Here is a 25,031-nt window from a genome sequence, read left to right as displayed (position 1 = left end):
TACAATGATAGGGTAATGAGTAACAAATCGGGTAGGGTGTGGAAGGAAGCGGTCGTGGCCTAATTTGAGGCACTATCCTAACAAAAACAAAACAAACTCCGTGGCCTGTAGTCTGCAAGCGAACTATACCGACCGAGCGACCGCCGCTTGTCGGCGAAATTAGTGCCAACTTTTGTAGTGGAGCTATTTCAAGGAAATAGAGGCTCCGGTCTAGAATATCGAGATTAACTGACGAGGGGATCCGTTGCGCTGACCACGCGACACCCTCTATCCGCAAAAGTTGGCACTATCCTAACATCTGCCTCAAAGGACCGAGAAAACCATGAACATAAAGCCCCAGTCAGGACAGCGGATCTCCTGGCCCAGATTTGAACCCCGGACAACTCGACCAAGACGTCGAGTGCATACGAGATGCATTCATGGTGCTCGATGTTACATGTGACCATGTTGCGTGGAACAAGTGTGCCGTATCTCTGATCATGATAAGGTGAGGAGTCGCCATTTGTACTTTCCTGTACTTGGATATTTGTGTTCAGTTGTGTCTGTACATCTTCGCCGAACGTTATATTTTAATTCTTTTTATACAAATATTTGTACTATCTTTATACTGACCTTTATATATAACTTTTTGTTATAACTTTGTTACTTTTTGAACTGAATGTTATAAAGCGGAAGTCAATAATGGGATTGCAGACTTTCGAGAAGAAAAGCGGTGTGGATTCTCATGAATTTGAAGCTCCGGATGGTGGATGGGGTTGGATCGTGGCGATAGGAGTTGCAGCATTATTCGTAAGTAGTGATTACCTGTTTTTTTTATTGCTAGTGGGGTGGGACTAAGTCCCTTGTACTGCCGCCAATTCTGGTCTATTTTACCAACCCCAGATGATAGGTGAAGGTGATTGTGGAGCAATTGGTGGAATGAAGATTGGCAGGGGAAACCGAAGTAGTGGGAGAAAACCTGTCCCAGCGCCACTCTGTCCACCAAAAATCCCACTTGAGCAGACCCGGGATCGAACCCGGGCCGCCACGGTGGGAAGCCAGCGACTAACCGCTTGAGCTATGGCACGGCTCACCTGTTTTCTAACTTCAGCACTCGAGCGACTCACTGATGCAATTTTATTTCCAACACAGTTACTTCTTATACATATTTCCGAGAAGCTGAAAATTGCCTTCGTGATATTCTGGGTTCAAGTCTCGACCCAGAGCTTTCCATGGATTTCATCACTCCCTCGAGGAAATACCGAGATAGTATTTCAAAGTACGTCACTGTCGCCTCCTTCCACATACATTCAAATCCATTATTAATTAATAATCCTACTGCTCGAAGTGAGGGATCCGGGGTAGCTCAGTCGGTATAGTCACTGGCTACGGGCTGGATTTCGAATGCCGGTAGGATCAAGAATTTTCTCTTCTCTACGTCGTCAAGAACGGCTCTGGGCTCCGCACAACCTCCTATCCGATAAGCACCGGGAGCTCTTTTTCTGGGGGTAAAGCGGCCGGGGCGTGAATCTGACCACTCACCTCCGGCTACTGCCGAGGTCAAGAAACGTCGCTCTATACATTCACTCCACCACACATTTTCATGGCGTAGTGCTTAATTATTTGAGTACAGAGAAAAACTTCATTTTTACTGTTCGGTTTGCTGTAATTACAGATACTGCAAATGTTGTTAAATAAGCTAAAACAAAAAAAAAAATAAATAAAATAAAATGGAAAGCTATGGGTGGTATGTGATGATGGATTATACTATTTCTGTTTCAAGTTTTATATTCGTTGTCTTCATGGAATATATAATTTAATATTTATACTGACTTCAAAATCCCTTTTACAGCGCCCGCTTGGTGCACCTCTTTTTATGTCTGTCATAAATTATATACGAGACATGTAGGTCTTTTAAGTTTCGTTTAAAAATATTCTGCTGTAATCCTATGGTTAAGTTTTAACATACAATGCTTTTATGGGACCCGAAGGTTCACCGTCGACTTCAGTTCACTACCAAAATTAGCCAGCAACTCGAAATCCCGATGCTGCACCGTCTCGATACTGACACGAGTAGTTGCATCCATGGAAAAACTTAACATCGATAATTGTTACTCGTACTATCGAACTAAAGGAATTTCAAAAGTGAGACTGGCAACAGCATTCATCTTCAATTTCCTTACTCTAGATAGCGCATGCGCTATATTGCTTCAAGTGTGTTAAGCTAGTAGTGCAGAGGTCACAATTTTTCCTTATGTGTCGGTGTTTTATGGGGCTCTTGTAAGAAACCTGTTTTCCAATGGAGGAACAGCACGATATTTCAAGTGTTTCATAGCTGAGACGTGCTATAAAATTCTGTGTGATTCTTGGAAAACGCCTTGAGGAGATACTGCAGAACATATCTGGATCAGAAGTAATTAACGGAGCTAGGGTTTCGATGGTGGAACCATTTTAAAGATGGAAACAAAATGGTGGTTGACAACTCTCGAAGTGGGAGACCACGCATTGCTGTCACAGATGTGAATACTGATAAAACTGAATAACTGTTGCAGGAGGACAGGAGAGTGTTAAGGGAATTGTCTGGCAGTTTAAAGGCATTTTGGAAAGGGTTCATCATATTATTAGATTGATATTAGACATTAATCAAGTATGTGTAATGTTGGTTCCTCATAACCTCAGTGATGATGAGAAAAGAAAGTGTGTAGAATTCTGCCAACGACACATTACTCTTCTTGAAAAATCATCCTGACAATTTATTGTGCATGATCAACTGAGACGAGTCTTGTTCAAGACAGGAGGACTAATCGGTAAGTAACCTCCGGTGAGCTGTTACAAAACAATCAATGAGAAAAAATTATTATATACAAAAAATACGTAGATAAACTACTTCTCAACGCAGTCACCGTCTGAATGAGTCATTTGTCGTATTGGAGAATAAGTTTTTTTTTTTTTGCCTGTGTCAAATAAGTCTGCCGCCTGTGAGCACAACCGCGTTTTGACACCTACCATCAACTCCTCATTGTTATTGAAGCGCTGTGATTGTAACCAGTTCTTCAGGTAGATAAACAGGTGGTAGTCGCTCGGAGCGAGATCAGGGATGTAAGGAGGGTGGTCAAACAACTCCCAGGTGAAATGCTCCAGCAGTGCTCGAGTGCGAGCAGTTATATGCGAGCGTGCATCGTCATGGAGGAGCACTCCACGCCCATTATTGTGAATTGTGAATGGCCTTACGCAGTTTTTTAGTGCATCAGCACTCACTTTCTGTCCCAGAAAACATCTCATCAGCTGTCTGGCAAGCAGGCGTTTGTTTAAACTGTCTTGGCTTGATTGGTGAAATTGTAAAAATCCATTATTTTGACGGCTCTTTGTTTTCAGCATTCACAGATGAAACCCAGGTTTCATTACCGGTGCCTCGGTACGATACGACTGAAAAAATCATTGCCATCTTTGTGGTATCGCTCTAAAAGAAAGTCAAAGCTGAAGCAATTCTCTACATTTTGTGCGCACCCAAGAGCATTTTCGGAAACCATCTCGCACAAAACTTGTGACAGCCTAGCCTGTGATAATCTCGTAGAGAACAGTGAGTGAAATTCGTGGAAATTAACATGAAAGTTCTGAAATTCTGAAACGGCGTCTTTCATAAACTTTTGGCCAACACTTTGAATATCACCACTCAACAGAGATAGGCGACTACTTCGCTCTTCATCGTGAGTATGTGTTCGCTCCACTTGAATATTCTACACCACTGTCTTGTAGCTCACTCAATATACTCCTATGTTGTCGTAAACCGCGCAAGATTCACTATAGACCTGGGCAATACTCGTGTTTTTAGCGTGAACAAACGGATTAACTGCGCGGGTTTCCGCAGCTGGCGGTATCATCAACCGCAGAACACATTATAACTCACTCTGCAGATGCAAGAACAAACACTAGGGGACTAGTTATGTAATGGTTTACAAAGCAATGGATCATGTGACGCTACCTCGCATGCGCGAGCTCTCCGCCGTTCCTACACTAGCTGCCTAAATAAACGGAAGTTACTTTCCGAATAGACCTCGCATTATTATCCGGAATGAAAAGCAGCATTCAAACTTACCAACACAAAAATTCGCTTACACCAAATAATTTCATATAGCCCCATTGTCAGGAAAAACGATGCTGATATTGTTCATTGACTCAAAAGCCATTATTCTCTAACACTGACTACCTCGGAAGAAAAATTTGACTGGTGTTTCCTATGCACTTAAAATTCACGATATTCGGAAACGAGGACTGGAGTTCTTGATGAAACAGCGGTTTCTGCTTCAAGACAATGTAGGGCCGCATTTTGCACATGTGACGAAGGATGCGCTGGCAGGAATTAGTAGAACACCCATTTTACAGACCAAACCTAACTCCATGTGATTTGGGGGGCATTTCGGTTGCTTAAACATGAACAAGGGCAGAAATTCTGCACTGACACTGAAATGAAACAAATAACGTCCACACCCTATGCAAGATGTCGGGAAATTGCCTACTCTCCATGTTTAAGTGAGTAAAAAAAAGATATACATCATGTGAAGGGCATTACTTCGAAAAGAAACAGTGCTGAAGCCGGAATCCTGAGATAGTGAACATTGTGAATGGTCTCGTTACTTTTATTAAAACTCCCGCTGGTATAATTTCGCCTTGAAGAAGGACGTCACTGGACCATATTCCGAGCTTCTAACTGAATCCCTCTCTAAAGCCTCTTGGTGACGAGCTGTTAGTGTTGCTGCAACAGATACAGGTTCTGTGCTGTATCTGAGGCTCCCACAGGGCTGGCCCTCAAGAGTAATCTTCTGGGTTGTAACGCCGTGGAGTTCGGAGAGATCCCAACGTCTCCAAGGAATATATCGCGTCTGTCTTCAGGGTCGACGAATAAGTCAAGCAACAAATTAGCAGGTGAGCTCAGCTTGCCGTTTGCTTCTGCTGAATTCTTGTTTAGCTTACTCTTCGACCCTGGATTGGAAGGCGATATAGACTTCCGAAATATCGGACTACGAACTACACGGCTTTACAACCCAGAAAACCATACGTTTGAGACAGATTATGCTTTCACAGGGAGTGGCGCCGAGGTACTATTTACTTGGCTCATGGCGGGTGTAACGAGGTTCTGATAACGAAAGTGGTTACATTTTCCTTTACTGTTAAATGTGTTTATCGTAATTTCAACTGCAATTTCGTTCCATCATGCGTAACAGAAGGGCAAGCAGGATTTGTGTAAATGTTGTCCTGGTGTTCTAAAACGGAAGCAATAACTGCCAGTGAAATGAGAAATAATACATATTGTGGCATGTAGACCCGTTGCTAAGCAATGACAGCGAGATAAACAGTTGTACAACAGCCGTTTTTAAGTAATAGCTCTGTATACAACGCACGTAACTAGACAATGACTGAATAGCGATCACGCAGGCATTCCAACAAACGCGAACGCAACAAAGGAAAAGTTTTCTGTGCCGTCCGTGCCGAGATCATATAAACAGGACAGCTGGAGAAATGATTTAGTTGTGGGAGCAAGGAAGCAGAGGACACTGTTGGAATCCGTCACCAGGCAACGAATGATGAAGACACGGGAGACTATGAAGACTTAGTACATGCTATAGCGAACTGCAGAATGTGTGATTTAGCGTGTAGTTACGATCTGCAAGTGTCCAATAAACAAAATTACCATTCCAACCCCCGTCTACAGTCACACGTGACAATAATTAATCCCGATTAAATCTGACGCTTCACGGTGACTGGAATATCACCACCAATTTTCTGGCGGCGTGCTGCTGGATCACCAGGCAACAAAATAAAAAGTTAATAAAATCATATGACCATAAACAGGGTTATTTGCAGACGCACTCCTCTGAACGTCGGTGACTAGTGAAAATTAAAGGCCAACAAGTAGAAAAATCTTCGAATGTATTCGTTAATATTCTCTTCCGCGCTCTTCTTTCATTTTGTACAGATGTTGAACAGCAGTCAGCATTATTGTGTACACATTGTATAATATAAGACAAGTGTTTTGCATGTATGTCTTGTAAAGGGGCACGCGGTACCGTAGTTGGCTGAGGCACTATGCTACAAACCGGAAGGTCGCGGGATCCATTCCTGATGAGGTCACTGCATTTTCCAATAGGCCTAATCCTTCCAGCCACATTATGGCCCTGGGGTCGACTCAAACTCTAACAGAAATGAGTACCAGGAATATTACTGGGGGTAAATGGTGGTGGGCGTGTAAGGCTGACAATCTCACCGCCATCTGTGAGCCGATTGTCTAGAAGCTATTTCTTTGTCTTTATACGCATTAACTGAAAGGCCTTCTCTATTTCTGCGAAGTAATTAGTAACACAGTAACGCGGCCCATACACGTACGAGTCTGGCTCGCGAGTCCGGCTCGGCGAGGATCCGGGCTCGGATTAATTTCACCACGCATGTATGAGCGTGGCAAACCACACATGGACGAGTTTGGCTCATTGGAACCCGAGCCGAGTCGGACTCGCGAGCCAGACTCGTACATGTATGGGCTCTCTAACGCATTTCAACCACTTTGCCAACTTTAGGGGATAGTGAGTGTCGCGTTGTCAGCGCAACGGATCCCACGGCCGTTAATCTCGTCTTTCTAGACCAGAGCCGCTATTTCCTTGAAATAGCTCCTCAGTTATCCTAGCGAGGCTGAGTGGACCCCGTTCCAGACCCACTACTTCTCAGAAAATCTGGCAGGGCCGGGAATCTAACCCAGGACTTATGGATCTGTAGCCAGGAACTCTGACCACTAGACCACAGTGGAGGTCAGACACAATTCATGTATTTTCCTTATGGCCAGTATTGGCACGAAATACTATAAATCTCAGCATATCTTAGAAATTATAACCAATAACACAGCCATGATGACTGATAAGTTNATATATATATGATTCCTTTACATATTTCGGTCAATTAATGACCATTTTCAGAAGGCAAATAACACGTTGAGGAAATTACTATTACATAAATCATAGTATATCAAGTTCAACGTTGCCCATAGTTTCATACAAAGACTTTAATTACAGATAAATTGGTGAGTTAATAATATTGTATTTTAGCGTTCTGTTGCACTGATAAATGGACACTTGATGGCAGGCAATGCAATGGTTTAACGTGATTGACACACCTGAGAATGGCAGAACGATGCCGAAACATGTAGTGTGAAGTGACAAGTGAAATTGTATGCACTAAAAGACGGTAAATATATACACATTATGGTGAGTTAAAATAATAAAATCTTAAACCGCTAATTTTCCTTTCGTGGTTATTAGAAAATGTAAATTTCAAGAAATGATTGTAAACCCCTTAAACGCATGAAATTTGACCAGTAACAATGTGTCCCTTTCTCGGTACATCAAGGCTCAGTGTCCACAGGGGTGTGTCTAAAAGTAAACGTTTCTACAACTGCTTGTATCTATTTCCGTTATGACAACATCTGCATAGATAAACTACACCTTAATTATCTAGGACATGTTTCGGCCCTTCGGCCATCATTTACCCATATCCACGGTTGGCTGCACTGCTTATCCCTTGTACTGGCCAGTGTTTATAGTGCGTCTATTTTGAATTGTCGGTTTGATATTCTATGCATACCTGAGGAAAACCGAAAGGCCGAGACGTGTAGTAGATAGGATTTGTGATTCTCACAGAGATGGTTATCAAGAGTAATATATTCAGAGATACAACGCCGTGTAGTCCGCTGAAAGTCAACCGACGTTTCAGAGGCTGTCACCTGCTTTCAGGTTGGTATCTCGCTCGGCTTATTCTTTAACTCTAGAGATAAAGGTGATGTGTTCCTCGAAACGTCAGTTAACTTTCAACGGACTACACGGCGTTGTATCTCAAAAGACAGTAATATTCATGCAGTTGATATTTAACGTATAGTGAATCTATATGGAAATTGTCATGATGGAAATAAATACAACTGGAAACACAATGCAACATAACGCTACGTTACAATACTTGTGTTTCCACATCTGTACCTTAATCTCGACTTCGCTTGTATGTATACCTAAAACGTGCTTTTCTGCACTCACTCCTACGTCTTAACTGAAGATTGTGACGTTATCTCGGTGCTGAAATGTCCTGACATTTGTCACAGCGCCAGACTTTTTAGCTGTTTCAGTGTGCAGCTGTGCTCAAGCACGGAACCAGTAAAACGAAACTAGCATCTCTGGTATGAGCGGTGTTGAGTCTCGGGTTCTTGGTTACTGCCAAAGTGAGATCAGTTTAATCTGATACGATTTCTAACAGTTTTATGAACATTTTCAAGGTACACTAATCTTTACACTCTGAAAGGCAATTTATTTTTTTCAGGTTGTCACATTAACGCCAGACAGCTGTTTTGGTCTCATCTTTGGAGACTTCCTGGTGGACGTGGGTGCAGGAACAGCATATGTAACAACTGGTGTCAGTGTGTGCATCGGTTCCGCGGCTGCACTAGGTATGGTTCTTGCAATATTTCAGACTCTTTGTTCCCTTCCATTTTCACTCCTACTTCTTCACGCATAACCTCCTATTCCTTGGGTTCCTCGGGTTCTTGCCCTGAGGTAAAATGAGAGGGCTTTGAAGTTGACCACTATCTTCCACCTGGTGCCGAGGTAAAGAATATTTGGAGCTATACATCCTGCCCTCTAATAAGTCTTGATAACATTTTATTTAATGGGCACGCGGTAGCGTAGTTGGTTGAGGGGCTATGCTATAAGCCGAAAGGTCGCGGGTTTAAGTCCCGATGAGGTCACTGGAATTTTTTTCAGTTGACCTAATCCTTCCAGCTGCACTAGGCCCTGGGGTTTACTCAGCCTCTAACAGAAATGAGTACCAGGAATTAATTAAATAATTTTCCTGGGGAGTAAAGCGCGGCCGGTGCGTAAGGCTGACAACCTTACCGCCATCTTTGAGACGATTGTCTAGATCAGTGGTTCTCAACGGGGACCATATGGCCCCCCCAGTGGGCCAAGCCGTATTTCTGTGGGGCCGCTGACAAAATTTGGAAAAACGGAGGGCCATGGAAACTGTTAAGTGGGCGACAAAATTTTCACTTCTAAAATAAAATTATTAATAATATAAAGAGAAATAAAAATGCCAAATGGTCAGTATATATAATAACACAATAATTCTATATCCTTGTTTTTGTGTGCCTTACTTAGAAGGGACAGAACCTACTGTACTTAAACCACAACCTTAGGTCTGGGAATTCCAAGTACAGGTAAACAGGTATGCGCCTTCTCAGAACGGGTAGAGCCATAACGAATTATCCTTTATTTTCCTAAACATCTCCCCCTCCTCTCATGAATTTTACCGCCACCTTTTCAGTAAATTTCAGGTGTTCTTCAGTTCAGCATTCGAAGTGTTTGGAAGAGGACCCCTTCCTTCTTACCAATATTCCTTATGCTATAAACAAATAATAATTGTTGTAAATAAAAGTACAGTTGATAAAGTACATATTTATAATCAATATTACAATTATTATAATTAAACAATATGAGGGGGGGGCACAGAACTGAATGAAAGTCAGAAGTGGGCCACGAGCAAAAAAAGGTTGAGAACCACTGGTCTAGATAATGTGGGACCCTCAACGTCTCACAGCCCTATGGACCTTCACGGCCTGGTACAGGGATACCTTTACTTTCTTACTTACTTTTAAGATACAGGGACAGCTTTACCTTTCCTGTACCTTCTTCATGAATATGCAATTATAGGTCGTCACTAACAGTGAAGTTTTACGTACGCTTTCTGTGTGAGATGCTTCTACGAAATCACTGGTATTACTGGTATATTTTCCATTTTGTTTCAGGTCTTGTGATGAACTATGCTCTGAACACTTTCACCTGTCGCCAAGTGGGACTGACGGGTTCAGTTATATACTTTTGTGGCAGTTTTCTCACAGCCTTTGCTACTAATGTGTACCAGATCATATTCACGTACGGTATAATGCAAGGAATTGGTTTGGGACTTATGGTACCAGCTGCTTTCACCAGCTTCAACCATTACTTCGTCCGCCGAAGGACATTTGCAATGGCAGTAACTCAGATGATCATTGGAGGGGCAGCAATGGTGGTTCCTTTGGCGATACAAATGTTGCTAGAAGAATATGGATTCAGAGGCACTCAAGCTATAATTGCAGCCTTCAGCCTGCATGCAATGCTTGGTATGGTCGTGCAACAACCCGTGAAGTATCATATAAAAAGAAAGAAACATTCCATTCCATTATCGTCAGATTTTACACCACGTCCAAGTGCTGATATAATTGTTCATGGAGAAGGAACGTGGCATGCAGACATTGAGAAAAGCAGCGAAGTCAATATAAGAATTCAACAACATCGTTCAGAAATGGGGGAAGATAGTGAGGTGAATATAAAAATTAATAAACAACATTCCGAATTGAAGGCTACAAACAGAAATAGGGCAATTTCTCAAGAATTAATCAATATACAATTTCAGAATAAAAATATGTGTGTGGACAATTCTGATGGAAAAGAATCTCTTGGAATTTTAGGCGAAGTAAAGGATGCGGGTAGGAGTAAGGAAAGTATGGAAACAGAGACTGATAAACAAAAAAATGAACACGATAGTGCACAAAAAGTGGGCGAACATGTGGATTCGGAAAGTAATGTGTCCGATGAACATAAATTTTTGATGCAAAGTGGACACTCCAAAAAATATGGGCATGTCGAGCAGGTGACCGCAGAAATTGGAATTACAGTTAAGAGAGCGGATCCAGCTTCTGTGACAAGGATGCCAAAAAGTAGGTCACAGGTTTCAGTTCCAGTCACGGATAAAATAAAGGATGTTTACAGAACGAGGTACGACTCAATAAGAGATGCTCCGAGCCTGGGAAGCACCGAATCTCAAGATGGGTGAGTGTTACAGCGTGATTGTGATTGGGCAGTGGGCTATTCACCTGCTAAAGCAGAATTCCTCCTTCTGTGTCTCATTATCCTTATCACAAAATACAGGCCACTGGATCATCAAATTAAACCACATCCCTCTTTCAAGATTTTGCGATCAAAGTTTTCGCACCTGTGTGATTCACCATGTGCGTGCTACATATCCGGCTCATCGAAACTTCCTTAATTTAATCCCCCCCTCCCACGATTATTAGGCGAAATTTACTATAATACGTGTATATAAACTACTTACACTTCATGTAGATATATAAATAGCATGATATTGCGCGGTAGTGGTTGAGGCACTATGTTACAAACCGGAAGTCCGCGGGTTCGAGACCCGATGAATTTTTTTTTTGTTTTTTCAATTTACCTAATCCTTTCAGCCGCAGTACGGACCCTGGGGTTGACTCAGCCAACAGAAATGAGTACCATGAATTTTCCTGGGGGTAAAGGGCCGCCAGCGCGTAAGGCTGACAACCTCACCGCCATCTGTGAGCCGACTGTCTAGAAAATGTGGTAGCCTCGACGCCTCACAACCCTGCGGGCCTATACGGTCTGTTAAGGCTTGTCCACATTACTCGTGCTCGTCGGGAGACTCGTCTGGCTTTTACTTGCGCTCGTAAATCTTCGTCCACACTACTTCAGTTGCTCGCCAGGTTTCGGCGCGTGAGGATCCGTATATTTACTCGTAGTGTGTATAGGCTGTAGTCGTATTTTAATTTATTGGCTAAAGTTTTTAAATTAAAAATTTAAAATTTGCTTGTCTCGTGACTTGTCATATCGTCCACATTACTCACGAGCACGGGTAATGTGGACGCGCCTTTATAGGGATAGCCTTTTCATGCTTAAGCAAGACTCCTGGATAATACACAAGAGGGGAGGGTGTGAGAGAGACAAAGCTAGCAGCGCTGCTCTTGTCTGTCTTCCGTCCTTCTCTCTCCGCCTCATTTTCAACCCTGTCTTAAATATTTCGTTTCCGAGCACGAAGGTCAGGGTTCCTCGTAACTTAAAGTTATACAGTCTAACAAAATATTGGTGACTACATTTTAAGCAGTGTTGCCATGTTTTTGCTTAAAATGCAGCCACTAATATTTTGTTAGTGGCTGCATTTTAAGCAACAACATGGCAACACTGCTTGACTACCTAATTATGTATTCTGCAGAATTGCGTTGCCTGACCACTGATTAAATGTTAATAAACGCTTTACAACTTCGCGCTCTGATTCGTGTTTCATACACAGTAGACGATTTCAGGAAGTAAATGTGTATCCGTATACTGGGAAAACATATACATACTTTTTATGTGTCCCACCATGGGGGCCGCCTCTGTGTTCTAACGGTCAGAGTCCCTGGCTACAGATCCAGAAGTCCGGGTTCTATTCCCGGCGCTACCAGACTTTCTGAGAAGTAGTGGGTCTGAAAAGGGGTCCACTCAGCCTCGTTAGGATAGCTGAGGAAGGACATAGCGGCTCCCGTCTAGAAAACCGAAAGTAACGGCCGTGGGGATTCGTTGCCCTGACCACGTGAATGCCCTCTATCCGCTAAAGTTTGCATTAACTTTGCCAATAAGCGGCGGTAGCTCGGTCGGTATAGTTCGCTTGCGAACTAAAACCACGGAGTTTATTGCAAATCTATTTGATTTTGCAGCAGTATGTGTAGACCCCGTGTGTTGTGAACTGAATGATTCATATTTTATTTGCTGTGTGCATGCGACAAACAATGCAACTGTTTGTTTTTTCAGATGTGACCGATGCTGGACGTCCGTCGTTAATTTTTTGGATCTGCGTCTGCTCTTGGACCCAGTGTACGTCAACATCTCAGTTGGCATTTCATTCTCTCTTATCTGCATGCTCCAATTTTTTGCCTTTTATCCAATCCTTGTCCTCGATCTCGGGTATTCGAAATCTGACACTGCAATATTCATTGCTGTGTGCAACGCTATGGACCTTGCGGGACGCCTTGTCATAGCGCTTATTGGTATTCTGAACCCAAACTTCACTAGCAGGAGCCTGTTCATGGTTGGAACAGTAACGACGGTCGCTGGAAGACTCAGTAAGTTGCCTACAATCGTCTCAATTTGTTGTGAACATTAACATCTGAATGCGCATTACTAAATAACACTACCAACATCAAAAAAGTTGACTCAAGTGGTAACATTTTCAGTTTTGCCATATTTAACTGATGAAAATTTATTACTATAATGATGTGGCCATCTCCATGCTCCGGTCGCATTATCCCCAGGAATCGGAAGCGGCCTCCGTAGTCTAGAGGTAACGTTCCCACCTCATGACTCGTAGTACGCGGGTTCTAATACCCGGCGGAGGTCGTCGAATTTTTAAGGGCGGAAAAATTCAGGGAACAAGTCCTCCGGGAGGGACTTTAAGCCGTGGGTCCCGTGTCGTAGCTTTACGGCACGTAAAAGAACCTCATATCTCCAAAGGAGGTCACTGAGCCAAATTACGGACGTTTCCCGCCCAACAGCAGTCTCTAATACCTCTGGTAGATGGGGGAAGCATTATAGATACCTCTCAGCTAGTAGAGCCGGTCTCGCTGGCTGGGCGGGACTGATGGTAAGCACCAGTACCGGTAGGATATAGAGACTGGTAGAAATCAGAGGGAAGCACAATGGACCAATACAGATCTAAGTGCATGGGGAAACCCACCCTCTCCAATAACTAACTAACTATCGCCAGGAATTATCATTCTCTGAACATCGCTGTTTCATAATGGAGATATGGCATGTTTTCTTAGAGGTGGGAACCAATCTTGTAAATATTGCTTAAATCAACTTCACCTTGTACAAAGGAGCTTCGCTGAAACGGTAACTCGAATGGTTAGTATTCGGAAGGTGACTGGATCGAATCTCGGCGGGACACCGAAATACTGAATGAAGTTTATCGTGATTTTTCTCAGTCTTTTCAGTCAAATACCGGGGTAGTACCAGTCCTGAGATACTGACAGCATTCTTAAACAAATCACAGAAAAATTAAAACAAAGAACACTGTTCAAAATGATTTTTCTTGGTCATTTGAGAAGATAATGGTATATTTCAATAAACCCCATTCTTATAGGCTGTCAATTTCAACAGCGTTCATCGACAAAATAAAACGTGTTATTTCAGTGTTGTTTCAATACTGTCAGTCATATAGACGGTGTTAGAACAGGCCCGAGTATATCAGATGCGCCTTAAAACTCTGCTCGGAAAGGTCCAACTCAGTTTTTGTAGTCTGAACAGTTTGTGTCCTTTTACATGCCATTACTTCTCACGTATAAAATTGATGAACTAGTGTACTATGTGCAGGTCAAGGTAGCCGAGAGGTCTAAGGCATGCACTGTCTTCGCTCGCTCAGAAGCCGGGATCGTGGGTTCGAATCCCACACAAGGCATGGATATTTCGTTTATATGTGTGTTTATTCTGTGTTTGTGCTGTCCTGTGTTTAGGTAGAGGCCTTGCGACGGACTGATCACTCGTCCAAGGAGTCCTACCGTCGGTAAAACGATCATGAAACTGGAAAATCAGAGGCCAGGACCCAAGGGGGCTGTAAAGCCAGTGAAAAAACTCCTTTCTTTAATTACTAAGTTAATGCACTGCATACCAAAGCTATCATATATAACAAAGAAACTTCTACACTCCGCTCTTCAAGGCTGAACATTGCTTCCCATTAAAATTCTAAGAAAAACATGTACATCTCCAGATATTATATACACTTACTTATTTACTCATGGAGCTGAGCCCTTCTGGAGGAGCCGCCAATTCTGCAGCTACTACAGATTTACCCAGCATTTTATGGAACCCGAAGGTTCATTATCGTGTTCACAAGAACCCTCCACTGGTCTCTATCCTGAGCCAGATCAATTCAATCAATACCATCCCATCCTATCTCTCTAAGATCCATGTTAATATTGTCCATCCACCTACGCCTTGGTCTTCCCAGTGGTCTCCTTCCTTCTGGCTTTCCCACCAATATCCTATACGCATTCCTCGTCTCCCCATTCGTGCTACATGCCCTGCCGACCTCATACTCCTTGACTTGATCATTCGAATTATACTTGGAGAAGAAGCTCCTCACTGTGCATTTTTCTCCAACATTCTGTCACTTCATCTCTCTTCGGTCCAAATATTCTCAACACCCTGTTCTCAAACACCCTCAGTCTATGTTCCTCCCTTAATGTCAGAGACAAAGTTTTACACCCATACAGAGCCACAGGCAAAATTATACGTAGTTTTGGACATTATAAATATTATATAGGCACATATATAAATGGTCAAGCACAACATAATATTCAAGCACTTAATGACTTAAATTGCTTGAATTTGGTGGTGGGGTGGGGTATTTTGCACCCTAAAGCTGGCTTAACTGACAAGTTTTATTACAGACGTAACACGTTGCGTGGAAAAAAACTGTTGTTGTAAATTTAATATATAAAAATCAATGGTCCTCAATCATTGATATTTTGCTTTCAGTTTTTTCTTTTTGTTGCAGTGTTAATTCTCTTCAACGACTTCCTGGCAGTGGCCCTCATGACCGGATTTCTAGGCTTTGCCAGAAGTTTCATCCAGGTTCCACTGCCCCTGGTGTTTGCGGAATACAACCTTGAGAGGTTTCCTTCCGCTTTTGGCTTGTATTCGGTCATTTTTGGCTTAATTGCTGTCATGGTTGGACCTTTCATTGGTAAGTATTAATTTAATTATGAAAAACTGGTCATTGTTGTCCCTTTTTCATTTTATTATAAGAAAACTTTCTCGTGGTGTGCACGAGATATCTTACTTATAAGGTTTGGATTTAATACATATCTTGAGATTAATGAATAACCGTCGCACGCCATCTCTTGACAGTTGAAACTAAATGTCTGTAGCTCTTCAAAATACAATTATGGATTATTATTAAGTTACCAACAGAATTAAATTTAATCAAATAACAAGCAAAATGAAATGAGATTTGTGGTACCGACAGCGGCGATTATTGCTAATATTATTTTGAGATATTACACTGTGTAGTATACTATAAGTCGGTAGACTTCTCGGAGGAATGTTCTCCCTCCTTCTTCAGGGGGATTTTGGATGTACGTTCTTCCAAAATGTTGACAAACTTTTACCGCACTATAGAACCTCACACCAGGGTGCACAGTCATCTACATGAAAAGCTAAAACCTATCCCTGTAACAGGCCATGGAGGCCCATAGGGTTTTGAGACGCCGAAGATCCCACATTTTCTAGACAATCGGTTCACAGAGGGCGGTGTGGTTGTCAGCCTTACGCGCTGGCCACCCTTTACCGCCAGGTAGATTTCTGGTGCTCATTTCTGTTAGAGTCTGAGTCGACCACAGGGCCACAGTGCGGCTGGAATAATTCGGTCAATTGGAAAACCCAACGATCTCATCGGGAATCGAACCCGCGACCTTCCCACTTGTAGCGTAGTGCCCCTCCGGAGGAACATCGCGGAAGAGTAAGCCAAGCAAGAAGCCAACAGAAGGCAGAGTGCCACGGAGCTCCTACACCATGATAACAATGTTGGATTCCAGGTCCTCACGACGGTGGCTGTGAAGTGTAGGATCATCTTGGTCCAACTTGCTGTCTGCTTCTACTGGTTTCCTGCTTGACTTAGTGTTCGACCCTAAGGATGCAGGCGACGTGCTCCTCCGAAAAGCCTGACCCTCCAAACTATATGGTGTCATAATTTGAAGACAATACTCACCAAGAGTAAAGCGGCCCTTGCATATAATTATATATCACGCCATTAAGACGTATGGGGAGGGAGTAGAGTAATAGCTCTACGCATATTAACCTCGATATGAGACGGAGGCGAGTGGTACGGCCCGGCCGCTTTAACCCCAGAAAACCAGTTAAAGATTCGAATTAGATAGAAACTTGTGTGGGCCCCAGAGACGGTCTGGAAGCTGAACGTTGTATAGGGGCTGGAATCAAACTACTGATGCCATTCAAATGAGAGGAAAATATAAGTATACCTAACGATGGCATACCAGAAGGAAAGAGATCACTGGGAAGACCAAGGCGTAGGTGGTTGGACAATATTAAAATGGATCTTAGAGAGATAGGATGGGATGGTATGAATGCGATTGATCTGGCTCACGATAAGGACCAGTGGATGGCTCTTGTGAATATGGTAATGAACCTTCGGGATCCATAAAATGCTGGGAAATTCTTGAGTAGCTGCAGAATTGGCGGCTCCTCCAGAAGGGCTCAGCTCCATGAGAAAGTAAGTAAGTAACGTTAACATAAATTTAAACTGATGAAAATCTGACATGCCCCTCTTACAGAGTACTAAATGTATATGGAAGACGATTATGAACGATCAGTTTGAAAACGATGCCGAAGGAAGCCCGGTTTGGGGGCCCTTCCAAGAACAATTTCTGAAGATCCCTGCAGGAACTGAAACCAGTGGAAAGATACATACTTCAGAGTAGCTTACGTCAGAGCCAAAATTCCAAACGGGGCCTTCCCAATCTGAAGTAACAGCGAACCAATAAACACGAATTTAAAATTTTCACATTTGTAAATTCCTCAAGAATAAACTGTAAGATTTGAGAATTAGCTTAAACACTGCAGAATAAACCATAACACTAATCACTCATATTTCCATGTTATATGCTAGACTCCTTTAGCTTACCAGGTTCTAGTGGACGAAGTGGTCAAACTCGCTTCTGTTTCCTTGATGTTCTACTTTTCCTGAGCTTCAGACCCCCTTATACGTCAATAACATATGCAGCTGGACTGCAGGTCGGTGCCAATTCGCCGGCTCGCCGTTGTGACCTTGTGAGCGAAAGAGATGCACTTCCTTTAGCTGGCGAGGGATAAAGAACCTTTCCTGAATCTCATTCCAGACTAATTCGAGGCCACCTACTATTTTCGATCGACATACGAGTATGTAAGCACAAAGCCGCAAAACAGAGAATCAAGCCTCACTTATTCCGTGGCAAAATGTGGTCTACTGAGGACACCATTTCTCTTGTTTACTTTCTATTGGTGTATACGCTCTATAACTGGCGCTGATCAGCGACAGTGGAGTAGGAGAAACTGAAAGAGTGGGGGGAAGGCCAACCATGAACACCATTAACTGTACGTGGAGGGGAGGAGGGGGTAGGGATAGCGAAGCTATGGGCCTATTGACAAACATTCTCCTTTAGATTCTAAAGAATTTTGACGATGGTGGATGAGGGAATTACTGGGGTTTTGGACTTTTTCCATTGTCCGCAATTATGGATTTTCCTTTAATTACAGTGAGGTTCAGTGATGTATTACCACACAGGCTTTTTACGCCTCTATGGTTTCAATGGGGCACTACCACTCGTTTCTATGCGTATATTTTTGTTTTTAGTTTAAATAACGTCGCCGATACTGAGACAAGGATACGGTCCGGACGACCGACGAATCAGGGTCGATTGTAGACAGGGACAAGAGATCTTCTCTTCTTTACAGCTCTGTCTAATTGGGGACCATTAACCTCCTGTTAAATGGGTACCGGGGTTATTTCCCTTGGGATAAAGCGGCCAGGGCAGGGAGCTCACCATTCACCTCCAATCCATACGTTTTCATTATGAGATAAAACACAGTAAAACCCTGTAACAGGCCGCGGAGACCCATAGGGTTGTGAGACGTTGAGGTTCCCAAATTTTCTAGACAATCGGCTCATAGATGGCGCCGGCCGCCCTTTCCCCCCCAAGAATATTCCTGGTACTTATTTCTCTTAGAGGCTAATTCACCGTGTGGACAAAATGCTGAAATTGTATTATTACTGTTGGCAGACGTGATGTGGCGGACACTATTGGCTGTAAGGTTTTTAAGTTTAATTGCTTCACCCATCAATGCATAAGTCTCCCACGGTGTTACAATATATAATATACTCAAAAATTTATGAGGCCTAGTAGAGAAAAACAAAAATTGACGCTTAATTTATGGAAATATTAATTGATAAGGGATTCTTGCTGACTTCACCAGTTCATTCAACCATCCGATGAAACTTATGAGTAATAAGTTCTTTGAATAATTTAATATTATTTATATGTTAATATATGTTGATTTTATTGCAGGTTTGGTTCGAGATGTAACAAATAGTTACCCAGCCTGCATCAACACGCTGAACGGTTTAACCGTCTTTGCTTGTATAATCCCTTGGCTTGCAGAACATGCTGTTGTGCACATGCGGTCAAAATCCAATAAAAGGGAAGGATCATAGCATCACCAGTGTTTGGGAATTATTTCTATTTCCACTAGAAAGAGAGCATAGCTAATAAAACTTTCTAATGAGACAGGAATTTCGAGAAACTAATTGTTTAACCAGCTGACAGCCCAGTCTGTTTAGTGACAATTCTATATCATGGGTTAGATAGGAAGATAGGTTAAACTGCCGGCAGGGACAAGAGAGTTTCTCTTCCCTACAGAGATAAAATAGGTTCTGAGGCCTAAGGAGGACAATTTTCTTGAAAAAAAAGAGGGACAGGGCCTTAAACTATTCATCATTCACCTCCACCTAGTGTGATGATTTTTTTCCTTGGCACTACAGCCCCAGTGGGCCTAGGCCTACCTCCATGAACTTCTCCGTTCACTTCGGTTTTTCTAGATCTTACACATACGGTAGGAATCCTTGGGCGGGTGATCAGCTCGTCGCAAGGCCACTACCTGTACACCAACACAGAAAAACGCACACACACAAACTAAACATCCATGCCCTGAGTGGGATTCGAACCCACGATCCTGGTTTCCAAGCGAGCGAAGCCAGTGCGAAGATTACGAATGTAAAAATCTATACCTCCACTCCCCTAAACGTCTTCACGACGAGTCGGTTAATTAGGTACAGGGACAACTTAACATCTTCATAACGCCACTGAAGACAGAAATGGAAGGGTGTACAATAATAACAGATCCATCCGGAGTTGAAGATGTGTTTGTGTCTGCGAGAATTTGGTAATGAATATATTAGAATTAAGGGCTCACATTGAAATATATTCACTCTACATGAACGCGCAGGCTAAAATAGACGGAAACTTTTTCGTTGTCTTAAATTAGCTCTGCTGTATATAATATACGTAACTCTAGTATGACTTACACATAGACAGAGACCAAGCCGCGGATCACTTCCGGTCCACTGACAGGTAAAAGAGCACTGAACTAGCACTTGGGATTGTTTCTAAGAAACACCGTCCCAAGGTGGAAGGGTGCGGGACACGTGCACTGCTGGGTCCGTTAGAAACAGAAAATCTCAGTCTTCCTTTCTATCGGACCTCTTGGAGTATACACCTCCCATGCTTTCAGCNCCCCCCCCCAGAATACCTATTGGTTATGAGGTTGAATAGTTTTGAGGGGAATCGAACACCAATTCCTCGGCCGTCCAGCTCGTAACCTATTCGCTGTACCACCTGAGCTATCCCGGTTCCTCTTAAGAATAATGACATTACAATAATAATATGGAGGCGAGGTCAGTCTGAGTCACTCAGGGAGGGCTGTTGAAGCGTTGAACAAAACAGCGTGAGGGCCGAAAGATTGTGATGGTCGTTTGTTTCGCTCTTTTTTGCAGTTCCTTGATTTGCAAGGTGGGGCGGGATGCACTCTCATTAGCTCTCTTAAATTTGAGGTTCTTCTCCATTACAGGATTACATTCGATTGTTTTTTCTGTCCACGCGGCCATATCGCAAAGACAAATCTGCTTATTTGCGAGGCTAAAGGGGCGCGAAGGCCGGTCACGGTAGCCGTGCGGTCTAAGGCATGCACTGTCTTCGCTCGCTCGGAAGCCGGGATCGTGGGTTCGAATCCCACTCAAGACATGGATGTTTGTGTGCGTTTTTCTGTGTCTGTGTATAGGTAGAGGCCTTACAAAGAGCTGATCACCCGCCCAAGGAGTCCTACCGAATGTGTAAGATCTAGAGAAACCGAAGTGAACGGAGAAGTTCATGGAGGTAGGCCTAGGCCCACTGGGGCTGTAGTGCCAAGGAAAAAATAGGGGTTGGGGGGGGCACGAATGTACAGCAAACATACACTAGATATATCGCGAAGTTGGAGCGTTTACTATAATGAATATTGCAGTGCATTAATTTGAACTCCTGCTTCGAATCTGAGAGACTACATGTTCAAATCTTATTTCAGAAAGGCGGTATTGTTCATGTGTTGTGGTACAGTAGGCAGAGGGTGTTCAATACATACTGACGACAGCACGTTTCAGAAAATATATGTTATTTATTTTGCCATTTTACGACGCCGTCTCAACTACGAGATTATGTGGCGCCAGACGAAAGATGAGATACGAGTGGTGAGGTCAGAAGATGAATGTGTGACCGTGGCATTCGGATATTCCGAACGATTCAAATGTCTTCATTGGAGACAGCACTTAAAATGGCATCACTAATTAAAATTATGATTCTGAAGGTAATATTTTTGTTCCTGATGAAGTGCGAAGAGATGTGGAACAACAGGGACAGGGTTAGTCTTATTGTGACAATGACCCTGATGTTTGCTTTACCTGGAAAGACGTAAATGATTTTATTACATAATGTTAATTGCTTTCAATAAATGCTAGACCTCACAATTCTTCGGAAAATTGTCATTATAGAGTATTTCTTCCAGATGTAGTGCATCCGAACAAAGATTTAAAGAAGTCATTAATCCCCGAACATTTTTGGTGGTAAGGATGTTTGTCTTTCAAAAGGTATTCTTCTCCGAAGGAAGACAGATTTGGCAAAAAGACTTGGACACTTTTGGGAATCCAGTTCAGAATATTTAAGGTCTCCCTTGGTATGCAAGTGTGGGAGGTAGACATTTTACTCGTCTCACTTAACGAGCAAGACGAAGCGAGCAACGTTTGTTCCGCTTGTGGTGGAACAGACGCTAGAAATGGGGCCATAAAATCTCGGTGGGTAATTTTTTAAACTTCTCATCTCTGGCCGGGCTGTTAACAACAAAGGACATTTATTGTGCAGGGACTGTATCATAAACAGAAAAGAATGGTAAGAATTACTGGGGTTTGGACTGTTTCCATAGTCCAATATTCTAAAAACTGGAGAACACAATGTTTTGGAAACCGGATCCTTTTCCTCCCTTAGATTAGGAGGAGGACACCTACTTGTTGGGTCCCTTAGAAACAGCTAACCTCAGTCACTTGAAACAATGGTTACTCAAGGCAATAATGGTTTCAAACTAAAAACGTAAGAGACAATGTTGTCTATGTCCTTAACCAATTAAACACTACACCATAAAATGTATGAGGGAATTGATGTACAGATCCAGGTTTTCTTGGCCTCGGCACTAGTTGGAGGTAAATCGTTAACGCTCCAGCCGATTTACGAGTATCTTCGGTGTAGCGTAGTTGGTTGGGGGATATGCTATAAGCCGGAAGGTAGCGGGTTCAAGTCCCGATGAGGTCATTGGATTTTTTTCAATTGACCTAATCTTTCCAGCAGCACTATGGCCCTGGGGTTCACTCAGCCTCTAACAGAAATGAGTTCCCCCCCCCTTGGCACTACAGCCCCAGTGGGCCTAGGCCTACCTCCATGAACTTCTCCTTTCACTTCGGGTTTTCTAGATCTTAGACATACGGTAGGACTCCTTGGGCGGGTGATCAGCTCGTCGCAAGGCCTCTACCTGTACATAAACACAGAAAAACGCACACAAACATCCATGCCCTGAGTGAGATTCGAACCCACGATCCTGGCTTCCGAGCCAGCGAAGACAGTGCACGCCTTAGACCGCTCGGCTACCGTGACCTGCAACAGAAATGAGTACTAGGAATTAATTAAATAATTTTCCTGGGGAGTAAAGCCCGGACGGCGCGTAAGGCTGACAACCTTACCGCCATCTTTGAGCCAATTGTCTAGATAGTGTGGGACCCTCAACGTCTCACAACCCTATGGGCCTTCACAGCCTGGTACAGGGATAGCTTTACTTTACTTTTACCTGCTTGATAGGCTGGGTGGGCTCCAGAGTCGGTCTAGACGACATGGAGAAGGGAAAAGTTTTGTTCTACCGGGACTGGAACTTTGACCCCTCGGTCTTCCAGCCCGTAGCTAGTCGCTATAATTACCCGGCAACTGGGGCCGGTGACAGTAATGGAGTGGCGGCATAAAAGAAGTGTGAGGAACAAAAGCCTATCTGTTCGCGTAACTACAATAAACAAGATGGGGGAAAGGCCCTCTACACCAGCCGCTACAAATATTCACTCTAGTAAGGTAACGCATGCAGAAGAGATACATGAAGTAAGGTAAAGTTGTTCTTCTGCTTAATTATTTAAGCACTATGGCATGATAACTTACCAGAATGTGGGGAGATATTTTGGGAGCTACCGAATGTAACAGAACTGAGCTCCGTCATAATGTACATTGAAAACATTTGTAATCCTACTGAAGAACTGGCGTTCTCAGTCATGTCTGTGAGGAGGCTTGCGTAAAGCTTCCAAGCACCGAGCTGCGTGACACCGTCGTGAAGCAGCAGATAACGTTAGCCAGTTAAGCGAATGAGACTGCAGACTTCATTGTTCTGGGAAAACATTTGCACAGCAAAAGCGTTTGCGCATGGTTTGCAGCAAATACAGAAATAATGCAGGCACGGCACGAGGTTCTACTGGTTACTGTGTGATATGTCATTGTGCGCAGACAACGTTTACAGCCTGTCATACGCACCGCATGCATGTTACCTAAAGTTACACTACCTCGTAGTATGAAATATTTCAATATAATTCTGCGACAATTTTAAATACTCTCATGTGTAGGGGTGATTATGGACGGGGGTTTGGATTTGAACTCTATTTATTTACCACTTATACACACAACTCGGAACTAAAAGTAATTACTCGCCGTTTTACTAAGGTGCACAAGATCTTAGACTTTCGGTAGGACTCCTTCGGCTGGTGATCAGATCGTCGCAAGACCTCTGCCTGTACACAAACGCAGAAAACTACACGCACGCACACGCAAACAGTAAACATCCGTGTCCTGAGTGGGATTCAAACCCACGATCCCGGCTTCCGAGCGAGCGAAGACAGTGCATGCCTTAGACCGCTCGGCTGCCGTGACCGTCCTCACAAACATTAGACTGTGGTGAAAGTAATATAGAACCGTATGTCTTAGCACACGAGTATGCAACCTCGAGTTGGTGACTGTACTGACAAATAACACACTCCGTGGTCTGTAGCCCGCAAAGCGAACTATACCTTCCGAGCGACCGCCGCTTGTCGGTGAAGTTAGTGCCAATTTTAGCTCATAGAGGGTGTTATGCGGTCAGTGCAACGAATCCCCACGGCCGTTAATTTCGGTTTTCTACACCGGAAGGCTATTTCCTTGAAATAGTTCCTCAGTTATCCTCACGAGGCTGAGCGGACCCCGTTCCAGACCCACTACTTGTCAGAAAACCTGGTAGCGCCGGGATCTCTGGATCTATAGGCAGGAACTCTGACCACTGGACCACAGAGGCAGGCCCTCCACTTGCGTAACAGTTCTAAATTTGGGAGAAGTTTGGTTTACGTGTTCACCTGGTGAACTATGTTAGCGGGAATTTAAGCCAACAAAGGAAGCAAATGGTCATCTAGGTTGGGGGTTAGGCGTGAGGTTAGCAACCTCCCCTCGGGAACAAAATACAGTCAGGAAACTAGTGATATGTATCACAAGGATAAAGCTGGGAAAAGCCCAAGGAATACTAGAAGCTGAATGATTTACATCTTTCTGTTTGGTGTCTGTTCAGTCTATTTAGGACAGGAGCATGAAGAATAAAAAAAATCGAAAGGACACAGAAGGTAGAAGTAATGGGAAGGCCCAGACCGAGAAGGTTGGAAGATGAAGAGAAGGGTTAACCAGAGCTGCAAATGAATGTATCAAGACGAAGGAAAGTAGCAGACAAGGATGGGCATGTGTCGTATGGGAGACAAAGCTTTATAAATGTTCGTAGACAAGTACGTGTATAGGGAAGGAGGAATGAATGAATGAATGAATGAATGAATGGATGGATGAATGAATGAATGGATGAATGAATGAATGGATGGATGGATGGATGGATGAATGGATGGAGCGATGGATGGATGGATGGATGGATGAATGGATGGATGGATGGATGGATGAATGGATGGATGAATGGATGGATGGATGGATGAATGAATGCATGAATGAGGGGTAGGCCTTCTCGGCCCTTGCA

The 25,031-nt window shown here is 43.3% G+C and overlaps 2 protein-coding genes across 9 annotated transcripts in view; one reads left to right on the top strand and one right to left on the bottom strand.

Moving 5' to 3' along the window:
• The window catches only part of LOC111871303, a 50,325-nt gene extending 32,401 nt beyond the window's left edge, over positions 1-17,924 (bottom strand). For 4 of the 6 annotated variants that reach the window (XM_023864310.2, XM_023864337.2, XM_033754245.1 and 1 more), the window contains exon 1: positions 17,533-17,924. The gene's annotated coding sequence lies outside the window, so the exon portion shown is untranslated. The remainder of the gene's footprint in view (positions 1-17,532) is intronic. The other 2 variants (XM_023864318.2, XM_023864328.2) reach the window with 2 other exon arrangements.
• On the top strand, positions 538-19,427 carry LOC111871340. Of its 3 annotated transcripts, none has more exons than XM_023864375.2 (6): positions 538-789; positions 8,329-8,455; positions 9,809-10,871; positions 12,645-12,955; positions 15,388-15,576; positions 18,953-19,427. In XM_023864375.2, exons 1-6 carry the CDS (start codon positions 682-684, stop codon positions 19,096-19,098), a joined length of 1,944 nt encoding a protein of 647 aa, XP_023720143.1. In that variant the 5' UTR covers positions 538-681; the 3' UTR covers positions 19,099-19,427. The 3 variants fall into 3 exon arrangements, with proteins under 3 accessions (XP_023720143.1, XP_023720151.1, XP_023720161.1); XM_023864383.2 differs by lacking the exon at positions 538-789 and adding an exon at positions 8,145-8,230; XM_023864393.2 differs by lacking the exon at positions 538-789 and adding an exon at positions 8,146-8,188.
• Positions 19,428-25,031: the final 5,604 nt, after the last annotated feature.

Source organism: Cryptotermes secundus, unplaced genomic scaffold (assembly GCF_002891405.2).
Source record: "Cryptotermes secundus unplaced genomic scaffold, Csec_1.0 scaffold152, whole genome shotgun sequence".
Classification (NCBI taxonomy): Eukaryota; Metazoa; Arthropoda; class Insecta; order Blattodea; family Kalotermitidae; genus Cryptotermes; species Cryptotermes secundus.
This window is presented reverse-complemented; position numbering and strand designations above follow the sequence as displayed.